Consider the following 20,284-nt stretch of genomic DNA (forward strand, 5'->3'; position numbering starts at 1 on the left):
ATTATTATTATTATTATTATTATTATTATTATTATTATTATTATTATTATTATATTTTAAATACAATACTTTCCATTTTTACTATTTAAAATTAAGTGTATCAATTATATTGCAATCTGATGATGAATAAATATATTATAAATAAATAATATAAATGTTGATATTTTAAAGAAAGAATACTTTCCATTTTTCATAATAATGATGATGATGATAATAATAATAACTAGTATGATGATTTTTAAAAATGTATATTATTTATATCATAATCAATTATTATAAGATACAAATTGATGTTTTAAAGGAATGAGAATACTTCCTATTTTGAATATTAAAATGATAATGTTTTTTGTTGTTATAGTTTTTTTTGTTGTTGTTCTTTGTTATTGTTAATTATAATAATAATTCTTATTATAGCAATAATAAAAATAATAAATAAATAAATAATAATAATAATAATAATAATAATAATAATAGTTATTATTATTAATGATTAAAAAAAATAACAAAAGCAATAAAAGAACAAAAACATCAATAATAACAGAAAACATCAACAAAATGATGATTGGTACCAACAAGGTTACACAAAAAATGAATTATGATATATTTTGGTCTTTCCACTTGATAATCCAATGTTATTCTAAATCCGAAGCAAAAGCTTCTGAGAAGCACCAGTTTAAACAAAGCTCTCCACTGTAACCGTGTCTGGCTGTACTTGCTCACAAGTCCCTGGAGGTGCTTCTGTATCTCACCTTTGCCGAGACACTCTGCAGAGCTTCAAAAGAGCTGCAGGCTGCCACAACACGGCTGTCAATTACCAGCAGAAGCTGTCACTTCCAGTAACGCAGAAGGCTACGCTGCATCTCCCATACTGGCTGAGATAACTGCCTGAACCCTTATAGATGTAGTGCTAGTTTTCTGGGACAAGGGTTCACGAGTCTCTAACCTCTATCATCAAGGCTAATGGAGAACCGCCAAAGCTCTGGCCCCGTGCTGCCACACTTCCTGGGCTCTCCTACATGCTGTAGTGTGCTCTGGGAAAATGAAGTCTGTGAGGTCTAAAATCAACTACAGTGAACTCTGAGACCCTGTCCGGCATTTACAAACAGATATGGGATGATAAGTATCTCATAAAAATGATGTGTGCATCAGAGTGCCATTAGTTGAATGTGACCAGGCTATGGAAATCAAACACTCGTTTCCACTATTGCCATCATATTCTGTGGCTTATTTACTGTAGTACAATGGGGCTCTCTAACCCAGAACCCTTCGAGTGCTTTGAGATCAGGAAACTGCATGCTCATCTGTGCTGGTGATCTGAAAGCAGAGGGTCACAGCCAACCCCTGCACAACCATGAGCTTTAGCCCTCTCACAGTGAGCCAAACCCAGTGTAAATCTGTCTTTTAAAGCAGAGGTGTTAAACTCACATGACATACACATGCATAAATGATTATATGATATATTGATGTTTAAAGTAACTTTAAGTATTTTGTTAAAAAATTTTAAATGACCAACGGCCCTAATTTACATTCATTTTGACAGTGTCATAAGAATTGTTAAAAGAAAAGTTATGAATGAGAAGTTCATTTACATAAAGGTTTAAGATTCAAAGGTTTAAGATTCCCAAAAAAAGACAGAACAGGGAGATTAACGATGAAAACGTGTTCAAAAAAATGAATGAAGAATGAAAGAAGGATGTCGTTTTCATTTCTCAGATGTGTCAAGTAGATTTTAGTTTGGGTCTATAATTATAATCCACTCCCCACCTCTCCATCTCTCTTTTTCTCATTCACTCTCTCTGTCCCATTTCTCTGATCTCTGTCTCTCAGAGTTTCATGACACAGAAGATAACTTGCTTTTAAAAGGTCAGGGCCTCCATTAACTGCAATAAGAAGCTGCACGTGTGTGTGCGTGCGTGTGTGTGTGTGTGTGTGTGTGTTTTAGCCCAGAGGTAGAGGATTATGAGTCATCTCATATTGGCATCTTTAAAAATACATTATGCTTCATTCAGAATGTCTCTCAGTTAACATGCCAACATTAGTCTTCATAAACAATACTACAATATTACATTTCTCTAATAGAACGCTCCATAATAACAAGCCCACGCATGGCAAAATCATAATCCATAAAAGCCCACATGCGCTGTTTGATCTCTGCCTACAGCGCTTTGCGTTTCTTCTGTTTGCTGCCGCTTTTCCATTTCCTTCTTCCCTCTCTCTCTCTCTCTCTCTCTCTCTCTCTCTCTCTCCCTCACACACTGTCTACACTGAGAGAAAGAGAGTGACACGCACAGCTACATCCCTCCCAATTCTACCACACACTTTGTAAACAGAATTGTTGATTTATAATGGAAGTGAGCTAGTCATGACAAAATTAGACTGCTCTCGTTATACTTTACAAACGATTATTTAACACAAAAAAAAAAAAAAAAAAAAAAAGCTTCCATTATAATCAACAAGTAATTCATTAAAGTGATCTGGTTTTGTCTCAACAGAATTACTTTCATTTTAATTCTAGTGTAATTAATTCATTTCTTGATAAACTTATATATATATATATATATATATATATATATATATATATATATATATATATATATATATATATATATATATATATATATATATATATATATATATATTACTCAGGGGTTGAGTAATTATGATGTAGATCTATTATTAAGAAATGGTATAACTCAAATATATTGTATTTTATGTTGACATTAACACTTTTAATATGCCAGTAAAGTGTTATAGATGCAAATTCTGTAATGTCCCGGATCGTCAGAAAAGCTTGTACTTGTAAAGTACTGCAGTCTCTTTGGGGTTGAATAATTTTGATTGCAACTGTCTATAAAAGATGTATATTATTGGGTTCATAATTATAATGTATATAGTTTTCTTATGTTTATCGAAAATAATCACAACAGATGCTTAAGTAATAAGAATAATAATAAAAGCAAAAGCAAATATTAATACTGGAAAACATTGTTTAATTGTGTAATTGAAGCTTTTTTTTTTCTGTAGCTCTTTGGGGTTTGTTGATCTCTCGGCCCCTGTTGGCTCCGAAATCTCATGTATCTCACTGTGCGAGCCGCAGAAAGACTATTGGCTCACGGCTCCACAATCTCTCTCTCTCTTTGCTGTAGGACAACACTACTGCAGATTAATAGCACACACTAGCTCACTTTAGATGAGCTGAGAAGGTTTATATAACAGACCGTATGATAATGTAATTTAGCATATTAGAACACACTTCTTGAATTTTTCTACTCGATTAAATCGAGCATTTGTGTCCCCTTGCAATTGCACAGGTTTGAGAAATTTTGTGAATTTTCCTCCCCATTCCCTTCTTCTTTTGTGTGATTGTAGCTAAATATTTTTCTGAAGCTGTTGGCATTATGCGCCGTGCGTAGCAGGACGTGAAACCCAGCCGTCAGTATGAAAGCGATGCTGTTATTACAGAGATATGAAACCATACACAAGGCCAATACAAGGTTTTGTTTCAGCTGAATGAATTCAATCTCGGCGATCTCTCCATGCTGCACAGAATACAGAGTTGAACCCATAGTTTAACACGTACAGTACCATCCCTAAGACTTCAGAGAATCTCAAGAACAGTGTTCTGGGTAACCACTGAGGTCTGGAATACCTATATGTTAACATTCACATTCATCTGAATCTATACCTTACACTTCAACCAGTGTAGTCCAACTCACAAACATATAACTTTTGTGAACTAGTTATATTTATGGATCAAAAACATGTAATGCAATCAGTGTAATCTGATTCACAAATGACTCTTATGAACCAATTTTATTTAAGGAATCTCCAAATAAAATGCCACCATTATAGTCCAAATCACTACAAAATGATATATATTTTAATGAACTAGTTATATTTAATGACTCAGACATGTAAAATGCAACCTATGTAGTCTGATTCACAAATAAATGGCTTTTATGTACTGGTTTATATTTAATAAAACAAAAACATACACTGTAACCATAGTGTGATTCACAAACAAATGACTCTTATGAACTGGTTCTATTTAATGTATCAAAAACATATGCAATCAGTCTAATCTGATTAACAAACAAATTCTGTTTAATGAATCAAAAAAAAGTACAGTATTTACATTATTTACTAGCAGTAATGCAGTTATATTCTCTGAACGTAATCGTTCCTAGTACAATCTTTGTGTTCTATAGCTCTTACCAGGTGGTGTTGCCATCCTGCCAGTGGAGGTGGCATGTGCCACCCAGTTGGGGGAAGTGGCGCTTTGCCACAGCCAGCCTTGCCATGTTCACTGAAGGATGTTTAAGATGGCGTGTGTGTATGCGGTCCACGGTCCATTAACAGAAGGACTGATTTGACACCAGCCCCCTCCCCCTGTTTGTGTGATTGTGTGTGTGTAGGACAGGCGACTCCCTTCAGCAGGACAGATTGCTTTGCTGGTCTATGGCAGTGACACCTGCCTCCTGCCAAAACAGACCCACTGCTCACCGAGAACCTGCTGAGAACCGTGTCTGTCTGCTCTGGCAGCGCTCTTATTGCCACAAGCTCCGCCTACTTTTAACACCGTCTTGAGATGGTAGAGGTGGGGAGGGACTTCCAATAATCCCCATTTGACTGACAGCGTGAGAGGGCCGCTCCGAGAAGGATTCACTGCCGGGGGAACAGTAGCCAGATCTACTTGTAAAGTAAAGTGGCTCACAGGCTCACTGCTTATATTCAGATTTTTTTTTTTTTTTTTTTTTTTTTTGGCACGAATGAACTAAATTAATAGCAAATGTGATTTTTAACAGTGATGTCTTTCTTGGATCATTATTTGATCGGAATACAGACAATGGCAATATTTTTTCACACAAAATTAAATGCAAAATAAAAGGACAAAAGATTATCTAAAATATATTCAGTAATAAACTTTGTACAAATTGTTTTTTTTTAGAAAATAAAATTATTTATAAAAATACTTTACTCAATAATGTATCAGAATGCTTTAACAATAATTGTTAAAATAACATAAAATGTATAATTAAAAGTATCTTCATATTATAATGATAAAATATTATAATATATAAAATATATAAAAATATATATTGGTAATAAATAAATATATAAAAATATTGTAATCATTATTTGATCTGATTTTCAATGGTTAAGATTTTCTTGACAAAATTAGATGCAAAATAAAATAGCCAAATAATTATGTGTGTGTGTGTGTGTGTGTGTGTGTGTGTCCATAGGTACAGTACAGTACGCTACACTCCTAAAATATAAAGGTTATTTATTGCATCCATAGAATCATTCCATTACACAAAAGGTTACTAAGAAAAAAATGATTATTTTTAGAATTGTTCACTGAAAGGTTGTTTGGGGAACCAAAAATTTTTCTTCTTTGACATCGCTACGAAACCTCCCTTTTGGAACCTTTATTTTAAAGAGTGCAAGTGCAGTATGGGATATGTGGTATCCTAGTATTCTGAACATATTTACATTGAAAATCTTTTAGTTTCTTTCAAATGTAATTGTTTGGCCACTATGAAAGACAGCCTTAATAAGACATGAGTCTTTCGGAAATCACAAACAGAATCTGAGATTGTTTGTTCTACTCATTATAAAGAGCTGCTGTTTGTTTATTTATTTATTTTTAAATCGTGTTCATTTGTGTCTCTCAGCACTGCATTTAATCTCCATAACAGCAGTGTTTCTGATTGTAATCTGTGTATTATTCAAGAACATTTCATTACTCTGGGATTAATAACCCCCAGATGCCATGAGGAATGCAAATTAAGGTGAAAACATTTTTTTTTTTTTTTTTTTTTGAGTAACGGTTTATGATTCTTACAAATGTATGTTATGATTTCAGAAATACTCATAATACACTTAAAAATAAAGGTGCTTAAATATTTCTTTACATCGATGCCATAGAAGAACCCCTTTTGGTTCCACAAAGATCTATTTAGTCAATCATTTGCTCACCAATGGATGCTCTGCAGTGAATGGGTGCCGTCAGAATGAGGGTCCAAACAGCTGATAAAAACATCACACATCACTCCAGTCCAGTATGTCACTTAACATGTTGAGAAGTGAAAAGCTGTATGTTTGTAAGAAATAACTCCATGATAAATGTTTTTTAACTTCAAACAATTGTTTCTGACTAAAATATGAGGCTCTATCCATAACACGTCTTTCTCCAGTAAAATAATTGATTTTGAAAACAAAACAAAACCCAAAGCAGTTTTAAAAAAATATATATGTTGGTGGATATTGATGTGAGAGGACAACAGGTGATGGACTTTTTCACTGGAGGAAGCATCATTAAGGATTATGGTCTCATATGTTGGCCAGAGGCAATCATTTAAAGTTAAAATGCCTTAATCATGAATTTGTTTCTTACAAAGATGCAGCTTTTTTGCTTCATGGGATGTTCATTGCTGGTCTTGAGTCATGTGGATTACTTGTGGATTATTTTATCAGCTGTTTGGACTCTCATTCTGATGGCACCCATTCACAGCAGAGGATCCATTGGTGAGCGAGTGATGTAACACTTCAATCTCTTCTATAAAATCTCATCTACATTGCATGGCCTGTCAGCTAATTTTCATTTTGGGTGAACTATTCCTTTTATATAACATTAGAAGGGCAGATTCTATTCTAAGCACACATATTGTTTGTCTGATTGCCTAAATGACTCGGGCTGTGTTTCTTTATTTCTGGCCCAGTGGTGAGGTCATGATCATGTGTTTGTGAGAGTCCTTCATTATTTATATCTCAGTGCTCTAGTGCCTTTGTGCTTGTTTTATGGCTGAGGTGATGTCAGGTGCAGAATCTTCTGGTTTCTTCTCATTCACCACCATGAGGATGACACACATTTAGACATACCATCTTGTTCTGTAAATTACAGACAACACGCCAAACCCTCCCGCCCCTTCACATGCCACACGTTGCACATTCTGAACCTGAATTATTAATATTACAGTTATTTTTCCCTGATTATTATGATTATGTTGCAGTTGTTAAGAAACAGATTTCGCCTTCGGCCATCACAGTATGGGGGATTTTCATGTGTAGCGTGGGCTTTCAGCGTCGGCTGCTGTGAATTTTGATGAGACCTTGAAAACTAAATTGAATGTTGCAGCAAGTCTCTCTCTTCTCTATCTGAGACTCTACTATGTCTGCCTCTCTTTTCCACTCCCAAAATACCTTTCTGCCTAGGTTATTTTATTGTATTTTTTTTTTTTTTTTTTTTTTTGGTACGTTTGCTTTCAACACATGCAAAACAGAGACACAAACTAATATAAGTGACATATATCATATATACAGACTATATCAGGCAGGTAATGTAAGAAATTGTAAATATGAAATATCTGAGTTATTACACTTACACATGTGCATGTGTATATGCATTAAAATGAATATTGCACTCGAATAAGAATGTAAAAATGTAAAATATATTTCTGTATGTTGTAAAATGCTAATTAGTATTTTCAGCTCTTAGCTCTTCAGACATTGACATAAGTATAAAGAAAAACAATCTTATTTGTTGCATTTTATAATAGACTATATTTGAAATGAACCTGAATCTAATTTCAGTATCACACACAATACTTTTATTTTATAACATGGCAGATTTTCATGTAAGCCGACTGATTGAGTGCAAACTTTAATCCAGTGAAACCTCATCAGTTCTGCTCAGAGACATTCACTGACAACCCAGTCCGTTTCTGTCGTGTGTCAAGTAGTGCTGTCAGGTTTATTGTTGTGGTTTAATTTGGACTTTTTTCTGTATTTCTCAAAGTACTCTTTGGCTTTTATCTCTTCTAAATTAAAAGGAAGCATTCTGTTTTCTTATTGTTTGAAGTAGAAAGAAAGCTAACATGAAATGCTGTTTACAACACATTTTAACTTCCATAAAGTGATTGTATGTTCAAAAGAAACGATGTATTCAATGAGAAGCGTTCTGATTCTGACATCTGAATTGATCAGAAACTGATTGGAGCTTGAAAAGGGTTAGGACAGTGAATAAAATCGATTTTAATGTCATGTTGACTTGAAAGTTGCTGTTTTATATCAATTTCAAAATGGTCCAATAATGTCTGTTCTGGGAGTATATAAGTTTGAACGGATGTGAAATTCTGTTAAATTGATGGATTGTTTTATGGTAGCAACAAATCCACATGTAGTGAAAGGAATGGTAGGAGGGTCCAAATTCACAAAAATACACAAAACTACAGTAGATACCATTTCTTTAAATCACTGCATTGCTATAGAATAGAATCAAACAGAAAATAAACCTTTAAATATTTAAAGGAGAAAAAACTGACAGATTAAATACTATTTCTAGGTATGCTATTTTTTTATTTATTTCAAAACCCCACTCTAATCGAATAATTAACATCACAGACGGTTATGATAACAGTGAAATATTTAGCATGGAAGTCAATCAGTTTCTCGTGCTGAGTTGGTGAGGTGTTGATAGAGTTTGGAAAGAGAGATCTCAGAACTAACACATTACTATCTCGTCTGCTGCTAAATGTCTGTTCTGATGGCATCAGTGCTCATCTGCGGCTCTTCAAAGAGGCTCAGTTTCCTAAACCAAGATTTTTTTCTGCTCAGAGGTTCTATTTCTCAGAAGTCTGGATATCAACTTGGTCTCAGATGTTTCTCAGATACTGTAGCTCAGTTTATTAGCTTCAGTTTTCGAAAGACATTTTAGTATCTTGGTAAATCTGAGCACAGTTTGAGACATTGTTGAGATATCTTCTGAAACTCTAAATGAAACTAATTTGCAATTTCTAGGGTCTTTTCACTCTGGAATTCTGGATGAACGATGATGGAGACATTTGGTCTCATTGCAGTCTAACAAACAAAATATTAAAAAATCGTTTTTCTTTTTCAACATTAAAATTAAGATCTGTTGTAATGAAATCTGTAATAAAAACATGAACCAAATCCCTCTCTCTCTGCCTGGCAGGAGCTGTCTGAGGTGAACTCCACGCAGGTGAGGAGTCAGACGAACACGGCTCTTGTGGATGGATTACGGCCGGGCACCATGTACGTGATGCAGGTTCGCGCCAGGACGGTTGCTGGTTTCGGCAAATACAGCAGCAAAATGTGCTTCCAAACCCTCACAGATGGTACGAACCCCCACGCCAACACTTGTGTGTGTTTGTGTATGTGTGTGGAGGCACTCTTTGGATCCGGGCGATCTTGTTCCTCCAGCAGATTTATTTAGAGTTGTCGATATAAATGCTTCACTGTTCCATTTTTATGCTGAGTAGATTCCAAGTTTGACTGATCATCACTGTGTCATAGACAGGTTATGTGTGTGTGTGTGTGTGTGTGTGTGTGTGTGTGTGTGTGTGTGTGTGTGTGTGTGTGTGTGTGTGTGTGAGTGCGTGTTTAACTGTTCCAGGCAAAATGCTTAGCTCAATGATTTTTCATTATGACCATATGTGGCATTCTATATTTCCCAGAATGCTTAGCTAATTGATTAGATAATTATGTGATCATCATGTGTAGGGGGTCAAGTATCTATCTATCTATTATTATTTTATCATTCTTGTGCTCTATCCATCCATTCATCTATCCATAATTTGTGCTATCATTATATTGTCCTATTGTTTTTTCTATTGTTCTACCATTCTGTCTATATAGCTCTTTTTATCATGCTTTTTTTTTGTTCCTCCCAGCTAGCTTTCTCATTCTTTTAACACTCTATTTCTCTCTGTTTATTTTCTCTCTTTCACTCTCTCTCAGCGGAAGTGAGTGGATGTGTTTATTGTGTCTTAGGGCTCATTTTATTCATTAGTGGTTGATCACACACACACACACACACACACGCACGCACACACACCACACACACACACACACACACACACACACACACACACACAAGGGAAAAATTAGGTTTTCATCTGAGGTTCATTTAATTGTTTCCAGGTCCATTCTTTTTCCTTTTTTGTCAATTATTTTTCTGGAAATGTAGGCCTTTGCAAACTTTCAAATGGACTACAAGAAACATAAATCTCTCTCTCTCTCTCTCTCTCTCTCTCTCTCTCTCACACACACACACACACACACACACATACATACACACTCGTAACCTCTGTCTCTCTCATGGGTTTGATTAATGGCTCTGTATCTGTAGTCTAGCATGTCCTGCCTGATGGCTGTGCCAGGGAAACACACACACACACACACACACACACACACACTGTGGATGCCAGGGGGACTGGACTCTACAGGACAGAAAGACATCCGCCAGGCAGCTGGCTAGTTCCTGGGGCTTCACACACAAACACACACACACACACTTTACCTGTCCAGCTCACTCGCACATTCATTTTTTAGGCTTTTACCCAACCCTCCTTGTCTTTGCTGTCACACTGGTGTAAATATAACTGAACTGCTCTGGCAATCTGGGACACACACACACACACACACACACACAAAGAGACACAGGTCTAATGTGTGAACATGGCCCTGTTGTTAAACGGTGATATACATATTCTTTCTTGACTATAATTAATGCATTTGAGGTTTATATCAGCATTTTTGCATTTTGCATATCTAATGCATCTTACACTGTATTCAATGTATACATATTATCAGTTCATGCATTCTCTAAGAATCAAACCCATGACCTTGGCACTGCTGACACCATGCTTTACTGTTAAGCTACAAAATATGCAGGATATTCATGGCACACACACCACAAATATGCAATACATGCAACAAATTTACATTTTATTTACATAGTCATGTCAGTTTGCATGCATCTAACAAACAGACAGACGCACAAACTTAAACATACTTTTCAGCATGCCGTGTTGAAATGTGGTATTCACTAACACAAATGAAATGGAAGATACAGACAGAACACAATGATGTCACACTGATGAAGACAAAACTCCCTGTGCGAGTGTGCAGGCGTATCCGTGCCGTCATACTCACTAAAGTAATTAGTGCAAGCGCTCGCTCAGCGCCAGCTAACGGGTACATCCACTGGCATTCTGCAATGGCACAACATTCGTTACGACAATTAGCACCAATCAGGGGGAAAGAAGTCCATCTCACACACACACACACACCTTCTCTAGAAGCACAACACATGCTCTCCCTGGAGTCTCTCTCTCTCTCTCTCTCTCTCTCTCATTTTGACAGCCAGGTGTAATGACGAAGAAATGATTCTGTTAAATGAGGTGTGTTTAAGCCCAGTGCACACAGACTGCTCTACTTCCTGTTGGCCTTTATGGATTTAGCCAGCATGCTAAAAACAAGCACGAGTGCGATTGTTTAAAATCTAGTGTGCTATGACAACGTTTTAATTCACCTTCATTCACAAAAACATGCACACGATATGGAAATAGAGTTAAAATGAGTTGTGCTTGCTTCCCACTGGTTTAAACTGGTCTAGACCAACGTGTTCTTGCAGTCCAGCACTGTGCTGGTTATATGTAACTGTTACACCATTTTGTCCCATGTTTGACCATGTTTGGATTAGGATACACACTTTAGAAGCACACAAATCATCCATATGCATCCAATAAAACTGCCACATATAAAAATGTGACTGCTACTTTTCAATACTGTAGTTTTTTATTTTTATTTTTTACTGAAATGTAGCAAATTAGAATGGTTTTTGCACTAAAATGCAGTAGAAAAAATATTATTGATAATATTATTACAATTTAAATTAACAGTTGTGTGTTACAATCAATATCAATATTGAAAATTTCAGATTAGCTTCTTAAAATTATGACTTCATCGTAGCTTAGCATGCTACAGTCTTAAATAGCTGTTTCAAACCACACAAATGTTTGTTCTTCTGTATATGCATGAGCCGGTCGAGGGTCTGTCTGTATTTTAACATCGACAAAAGACGTTCCATCCTCGTCATTGTTGTTTTTAGACTGTGACGGCGGGATTAGCCGTGCTGATGGGCCACACACATCACTCACACACACTTCACCAGTCGCTGTCATTCGTCTGTGTACCTTAAGTGTTTTCCTTCCCCCTTTCATTCCGTCTGTCCTTTTCCATCGCTCTTTCTCAGTTGACATCTGTCAGCGCTAGGCATTAGTACTACCTGACCACCATGTTTTAGCGCTTCCTTTTGTATCATTGTATCACTCTATCATCCCTCTCTCTTTTTTTCTCCTCTGTTTCATTCAAAGCTCACACATCCTCACAGCTCTTAAATCTGTATTCTTCTCTTTTTTCCATACATCTTTGTGTGCCAAGCCCCCCTTTCAATCTCCTATTCATGCAGTCCATGGAACACTTCCCTGAATGGCTTTTCTTAAAAATGTTTTGTTTACGTTCTTTCATCCCCTGTTTCATCTCTATAGGCAGCAGCCATTTCAGTTTTTTTTTTTTCTGTAGCCTAATGTATCCTGTCTCTCTCTGTCTAGACGACTATAAATCAGAGCTGAGGGAGCAGTTGCCACTGATTGCGGGCTCAGCCGCGGCTGGAGTGGTCTTCATTGTGTCTCTGGTGGCAATATCTATAGTCTGTAGCAGGTGAGTTTGCCATTGTGGAACCGGATGTATGACTGCTGCATGTGCTCAGAGGATGAAAGGCCTCGAACTAGTTCAGACTAGCTGAATGTGTCCTCCTGGTTCATGCTTTAACTTAAGGTGAATGTGAAAAGTAATATACCATCTACAATAGAGCCATCTATATGTATTGATCTTTTTGAAAAGGAAATCTTTTGTAACATTGTGATTGTATTTACTGTCAATTTTGATCAATTTAATGCATCCTGGCTCAATAAAAGCCTAACAAATACTTATTGACCCTGAACTTTTTGAACAGTACTATTTTTAAATATTTAATATTAAACATTTTCATACACATTAATCATAAAATAGTACATATTTGAATTCTATATTGATTAAATCTAAGTTTATTACTTTTCTAGCATTTTATTACCATTGTAAACATTTAATATTGAACACAACAGAACATATTAGCTTTTTTTGCTGCTGTTGTTCATGCCATATTTCAAATCTCATTGGTTGGAAGATAGCCACTAGCTCTCCTCAAAGCACAAACTGAGAAACTGGTCTTTATCTGAGTCGGTTCTTTGCTGTAGGGTTACATTAACGATGGGTGAGGTGATGCAACTCCTGTAAACAGTAAGCAAATCAAGCTTTTAATCCAAAAATAAAAGGAATTGGATCACAATAGGCCTCTGCAAACCACCAGACGCAACTATATCCAAACAAACCTGACAAAAAGTTTAGTCTTCAGACTTAACTTTTGGTCAGACAGAAATTTAGATCACAAAGCCTTCGAAAGCCTTTTTTCTATAACTGTGGTCTCATATATCGAATAGAACACCCCTACATTACACACAAAATCAAAACAAACTGTGATTGGTCACTTGGGGTAACAGTTAGACAGTCTCTGTCTTTGCCAGAATAAACTGATTTGAACCAGACTTTACGTCCTTGACACTGTAATCCAGACTCTGCTCCATTATATTTCAGCCAGCTGAGCTATGTTATGCTGCTCAAATGACATGAAATAACCTCCACATATAACATACATGAAATTATCCTCTTGTAGAAAATCTATACAGGTGGAGCTGGGGAAGGTGGAGGGTTTCTGAAACGCACTTTAACTACTACAGTATTTAATTTTAATGTTTTTTAATAGCGGCAATCTCATTGGCTGCTGATGTGAAAAGGAACCAATCAGCTGTGCCTTGTGAATAATGATGTCATTATATCAGATTGAGTTACCTGTAGAACCTATCAGCCTGCGCCATCTAGAGTTTCATGACAGAACTTTGTATTTCTTCATTTTATTTTCTCTCCTCCTCTTTCTCTCAAAGGAAACGGACTTACAATAAGGAGGCCGTGTACAGTGACAAACTCCAGCACTACAGCACCGGAAGAGGTGAGCGAACCCCTTCAATTTTTTTAGACCGTTGACACTGAAGGACATCTTTGTTTTACACTCATCTCCGCCTCTTCCTCTGGGGCAAACCCATCCTGAAATGGGTTTTTTAATAAAAGAGAAAGCAAACATGTAGGAAAACAAGGCGAGAGATGTGAGGTTACAGGAAATGCCGCGGGATGTGGTGCAATGGAGGAAAGGAATGAGGGATCGCTTCAGGCCTGTGCACTTTTGAGAAGCTGACACTAAAAAGCTTCCTATCCGTATGCATCCCATAGCCCTGCGAGAAGCTTCAGGCTCATTAGGAAGTGAGAACTCTCTCTCTTTTCTGTCTCCTTGTAAGCTACCTCTCGGAGGATTCGGTGGGCGATCTGTGAAGCTAAATTTAATTAACATAAGTGCAGACGAAAAAGTAAACAGATGATGTGACAGCCAGACTCGCACATCAACCAGACAATTTAGAAAGAATAAAAGAGAGCACAGAGTGTGAGAAAATGATCTTGTTGTCAGCAGAAATATTCAGATAATTACTGTATCTGAATTTATTCAGTCTTGAATGTCAATGCATATGAGCTAAAACAAAGCGAAGGACACTCCTCTATGAATATAATTGGCGAAAATGTCACAGCCATTCTTGGGTTTCCCAACATTAGAATTATTCAGACTTTTTAAGGAAGTGTGGAGTTGGGGTCTGCATACAGAAGTTAACTTCATCAGGACTTTTAAACTTATCCTGGCAAGAAATTAAAGAATTGCACCAAGGACAGACTCTTTAACAAAAATGTAATCATAGTTTGTATGAAAAAAGTAAATACAGTTATTATTGTAAAATAATATTTTATGTAGGAAACGCTTCAGATAGTCAAATGTTTCTTATTATTTATCTTTTTATTGTATCATTAATTACTATATTGTATTTGATTGGTTATCTGGTGTTAAATTGATTTTGCAAATAGCTTCATTATATCTTGAAGTGTAATGTTATAATCTTTTTTCCCATGAAATAGCAGCATGACTGTACATGCACAGGCAGCTATAGGAGTTTGTGTGAAATTGTAAGCTCCATGTTGTCTTAAATCTCCCTTTTTTCTGTTGTGTCACAGCTATTTCTGTAGCTTTATTTTGCTGAGTCACAACCAGTGCTGTTGTGCTAGTCACTAAGCTGGAACCTGGTTAGAAATGAAACGCCTACCACTCTTTCTCTCTATAATGAGCACCCTAAGGAGTTGAAAGACTTAAATTGCTGCGAATGGAGAAAAATGAATGCTGGACATAAAATGGAAATATGGTTTTGTGTAAAATATTGATTTAAAGTGTAATAGAACCTTGCAATAGTGAGGCAGCCGTAATGTGGCAGGGTCATAATGGAGTACGCTTCATAACGCATGGCTTTTTAATACCAGAGAGAGAGAGAGAAAAAAAGAGAGATCGTTGAGATGAAACTAATCTGATCTAAATATGCTTACACAGTGTCAGACACTCCGCATAAGAGCACAAATGGGCTGATATTCTCAAAGCTTCTTAACCTGAGACAGATCCTTTTATGAATCAGGACGCATCAGAGACGGCTGTTCATTCAAAGCTCAGGAACAATGCGATTACACGGGCCAGGGGTCGGACGTTTGCTGTGCGCAAGCGGTGTATTAAGATGCTCCTGTTCTCAAAGAAAGATTAACAACATTCAAAATAAGAAGAGATAGCGGATAGGAAAGACTACAGTAAACTAATGACTTCCTGGAGTTTATATAACATGAATTCAGTTCTGATTCTATATTAACTTTATATTTCAATTTATATAGCTGCTGCGTGTAATATAAGTCAAAGTCATGACATTTGCCAATATGGGAACCCATACTCGGAGTTGGTGCTCTGTATTGAACCCATCCAAGTGCTAACACAACAGTGAGTAGGGAACACACACACACCGTGAACACACACCTGGAGCAGTGGGCAGCTATTTTTCCAGCGCCCAGGGAGCAATTTGGGGTTCAGTGCCTTGCTCAAGGGCACTTTAGCCATTTGGTATCGAGGGTGGGAGAGAGCACTGTTCATTAACTTCCCCCACATACAATAAAAAAGGATAAATATTTCAAATAGTTTAATAATCATAAATAATTGTCATGATAATTGAATTTTTAATAATTGGATTGAATTCAAAGAATAAGTTACTTTGATGGAAGGATGGATGGAAATAGAATATTAGTTAGAATAATAGAATGATAGAAAGATTGATGGAATGTTTTGTTTTGAAATGTCTGGGCTTTTTCTGTTAATAAATAATCAATGGTCTACTTGGGTCCAAGACCAGAACAAGTGTCTGTCCTCAGGGGCTTGGCCAGAAGTTTGTGAAGTTGTTCTGTCTCGCAGTGTTTTTGTGTCCCTACCCAGACTCACTCGGTGTCCTGCTGCCTCGTGTGGAAGTGATGTCTTCTGGTCTCTCTCCTGTGGGACAGGGCTAGAGCTGTTGGTGTTCCAGGCATGCACGGATCAAGTGGCTATGAAATATTAACATATATATTTTTATTTCCCTTTCTCAGCCATAAGAAATGAGTGGAGCTGTTATGATGCATTACTCTAGAGTAGTGGTTCTCAAACTTTTTACAACGGCGTACACCCTGGGGCATTTAACATTCTTCTGCATACCCTTCTCTTCCACTTAGACCGCAGTAACACCTTTTCTATTAAAGGACAAAATCTGCCCCCTTAAATTGATTTACAGGTGCTTTTTTTTTACTTTATAGGCAAATTACAGGCAAATATTTTATTTTATCATTATATATATATATATATATATATATATAATATATAGTATAATCCTTATTAGTTGTATGTCATGTTTTATATCATATTCTTAACAAAATACACTTAATATACACCTAATAAGCACACAAGATGATATGGATTTTGTTAGAACTAGTCTATTATTTTGTCGCAAAATAGAACATACAATATTCTGTTTCAAATGTTGGCTACATTTAAAATGTTAAATGTTCACTTAATATTACCTTTCTTTGCTGAACTGTTGCCATCATTTGGATATTGAGGGAAATTTACATTCTTGCTCGTATCTTAACAATAACACACAGAGAGTGTGTTTGTATCGAGTTTAATTTGATCTCAAACCATGTCAGTATCTGCTCCTTATGCTATTAAGTGAAAACCTACTTTTAAAATACATTGAACAGCAGCGCGATTTGCTAAAGCAGCATATTCAGTGGGAATCTTACTACATGCACGCTGCTTGTTTGGATTCAGTGTGTTGTGACCACAAAAGATGAGGTAAGCTGATTTGATATAATGTTTTTGACTGTTTACGGCACCTCTGTTCTCATGTTTTTACATTAGTAGCGCCATTTTGTTTGTTGGAAATAATACATATTTGGGTTTTAATGTTATTTTAAGTTGGGATAGAGTTAAATGAATGCCAAAACTCCGAACTTTGTTCATCGTTGTTGTTTTACCATCATCTCACGTACCCCCAGGGTACATGTACCCCAGATTGAGAACCACTGCTCTAGAGGACAAGGAGGGATAAACTGTTTGCCATTTGAGTTATTGATGAGGAAAGCCGCGTTTCTAAAATTAAAGCACACTGTTGGTTTGTGCATGTGTATTTGAAATGAATAATTCAACAAACCTGCATGGCTTTTTTAAGGTTAAAGGGTTCATATCATAGATTCCTTTTATCATTTTCCCCCTGATGTCCATTTAAAATGCTAGAAGCTTTCAGATGACTAGGGATCTTGTTAAAAATAAACTTCAGTCCTTCATTTATAATGCCATGATCCTTCTGAAGGAGCTGCAGAGCTGTAGGTGCTACACACACTGAGGAACATAGAATAGCATCTGTAATTCTTCTTCCACTGGTTTCTGGTCACTGTTTAGTCATTGTTGACATTCAAATGTCATTTGATATGTTAATGGTTTTGCATTTCTGATGTCAGAAATCCCAAGATTTTATTTAAAAAAAAAAGTTATTTGGTTGTATAAATGGATGGATGGATATAGTATAAATATTCTAAATTATTAAATAAATATAAATTATTTTAATTATAATTTTACTTTACCCATGATGGGGCTTGATTTTACAGTCTACTTAGATTTGATGGTTATTTCATTCATTAAATTGTTTTTACTGCACAGAAAGTTATTTCAGCAGTCATAAAAGTTATTATATTTTGATCAAATATCATGAAAACCAACTTTTATTATTTATATTATGTATTGTAGAATACAATTTATTAAGACTAAATTGTGTGAATTTTGGTTCATTTCACACTGTTGTCTGAAGTCTCGGGCCATCAGTAAAGTGAGTGCTGGATGGGTTATTATTGTGCTGGAAGTCTTGAATGTCTCTTGGCCTTCCTGTCACACTGGGTCTCTCTAGCCTCCAGCGTCCGAGCCAGCGCTCACCTCTTCTGAAACAGACCTTAGTGACTCTTGCCTGTGTCTTTCAGTGTGATTGCATCAGCTTCCACACCTGTTTTTGGGTCTCTTTTTATTGGCCAGCAGATATGAACACCTCCTTTTAGAACTCGTTTAATGTTTGGTTTATTTGTGTGGGTTGCTGGTTCTCTCTGATTCTCTGAGATTACTTTCTGCATCCTCTCTTTCTCTCTCTCTCACACACACACACACACACACACACACACATACTGATGTTTACACATGAAGTTTCATCTTCTGCCATGAAGAGCGGTTTGATAGCGTGTCTGCGTTATCTGTTTATGAGGTCCTGTGGGGGATAAAGGCAGAAGAGAATTTGATTCGGCTCTATTGGAGAAGCAGAGAGAGAGAGAGAGAGAGAGAGAGAGATTTACTGCAACTGTCTTGTGTTGCCACTGCTGTTTAATGATGTCATAGTCACCAGCTATGAATCCATAATGTTTTCAAAATGGGGAAAAAGGATAGAGAATAAACACTGTAATGGCTAACAATAGAGGTTAGATTTATTTCTAGGGTTTGGAGATTAAAGACTCTGTTTCGTTTCAGATTTCAGTTCCGCTTACCAATTGCACAACAATACAAACATACAAAAATACAAAAATAAAAATAATAAGTTTAATACTATAATAAACAAATAATACAAAATAATACATTAATATAATACAAAGTAATACAGTGTATAATTAATTATCTAAAAATGTTCTACCACGCTGATCATTCATAAATACACACACACACACACACACACATACAATGCATTTTTAAGTGTTTGTTTTCTGAGTGCATTTATAGAAAACCGTGTTCTTGGCTTGAAACTGACTTGATTATTCTCTCATTATATCAAAATGTAATTTCGACTTTATTAATGCTATGACTTTCTTTTTTCCATCAAAAACAATAGGAAACTATGTTTTCTCATACAATTAAAATGAAAGTGTACTGAAATTTGCAAGCTTCGAAGTGGAATCCATGCATCATAAAATAGTGCAAAATTATTTGTGTGGACTACTTTTAGTGCTTCACTTATGCATGCTTTTGTTTAAGCTTACAATTAGTTGTTTTGGTAGTACTGTATTCCAGATGCAGAACTGTTAACAGAACTAAAAGTCATTAATCATTTGGCCTGTGGATTTTTATTTAAATCAATTCACAGCCCTATTTATTTCAGTGTTTCATGAGAAACTATTGATGTCATCAGCGTCAGGTGATGGGTGCAGTAATGATCGTCATATTTCAGATAAATCCACTCTCTTTTAGATTGCCTCTTGTTTAACCACTCATATTGGATTTGTTTATTTGATAAATGCATTAAAACAAAAACGGATTATAATAACGTCCTTAGACTTGACCTGCTTTCATTTAGATTGTGGAATAGATTTACCGTAATGTTTTTATAACTGCACTGAAATGAAAACTGTTAATAACACCATGCAAAAGAGCGTTTCAGTGATTTGTGGAATTTGGTTGTGTTCTAGAACTCACTTTGAGGCCAGATCTGTCCAACTGCCACACACCCATGGGCTGCCCGACCATGCCAGGCTCTCCGGGGATGAAGATCTACATTGACCCGTTCACCTATGAAGATCCTAATGAAGCTGTCAGAGAATTCGCCAAGGAAATAGATGTCTCCACTGTCAAGATTGAAGAAGTTATCGGGGCAGGTGTGTTGCTTGTTTCTTGCTCATTTTTCTACATGCACTTTAATGCATGGATGACTGGGTTAAAATCTTGAAAATAAACAGCATAAAAAGACCTCAAACCCCAACTGTTACATAGACATCTCTCTCAAATGGATTTGAAGCACATATACCTCTCTGAACGTTTATATGCCCTCAGTACGGCTACATTTCCTCACAAACACAATGTAGCATCCTGAGGGTCTGTGCCCTTCTCCTCGTCTTCTTGGCGAGTCGCGGTGGAGATGCA

The 20,284-nt window shown here is 36.2% G+C and overlaps 1 protein-coding gene across 1 annotated transcript in view; it reads left to right on the forward strand.

Moving 5' to 3' along the window:
• The window catches only part of LOC127951469 (ephrin type-B receptor 1-B), a 204,825-nt gene that overhangs the window by 162,268 nt on the left and 22,273 nt on the right, over window positions 1-20,284 (forward strand). The window contains exons 7-10 of the mRNA XM_052549345.1: window positions 8,978-9,140; window positions 12,420-12,528; window positions 13,848-13,912; window positions 19,834-20,019. Of these exons, the coding sequence (XP_052405305.1) occupies window positions 8,978-9,140; window positions 12,420-12,528; window positions 13,848-13,912; window positions 19,834-20,019 (523 nt within the window). The remainder of the gene's footprint in view (window positions 1-8,977; window positions 9,141-12,419; window positions 12,529-13,847; window positions 13,913-19,833; window positions 20,020-20,284) is intronic.

This window comes from Carassius gibelio, chromosome B2 (assembly GCF_023724105.1).
Source record: "Carassius gibelio isolate Cgi1373 ecotype wild population from Czech Republic chromosome B2, carGib1.2-hapl.c, whole genome shotgun sequence".
NCBI lineage: Eukaryota > Metazoa > Chordata > Actinopteri > Cypriniformes > Cyprinidae > Carassius > Carassius gibelio.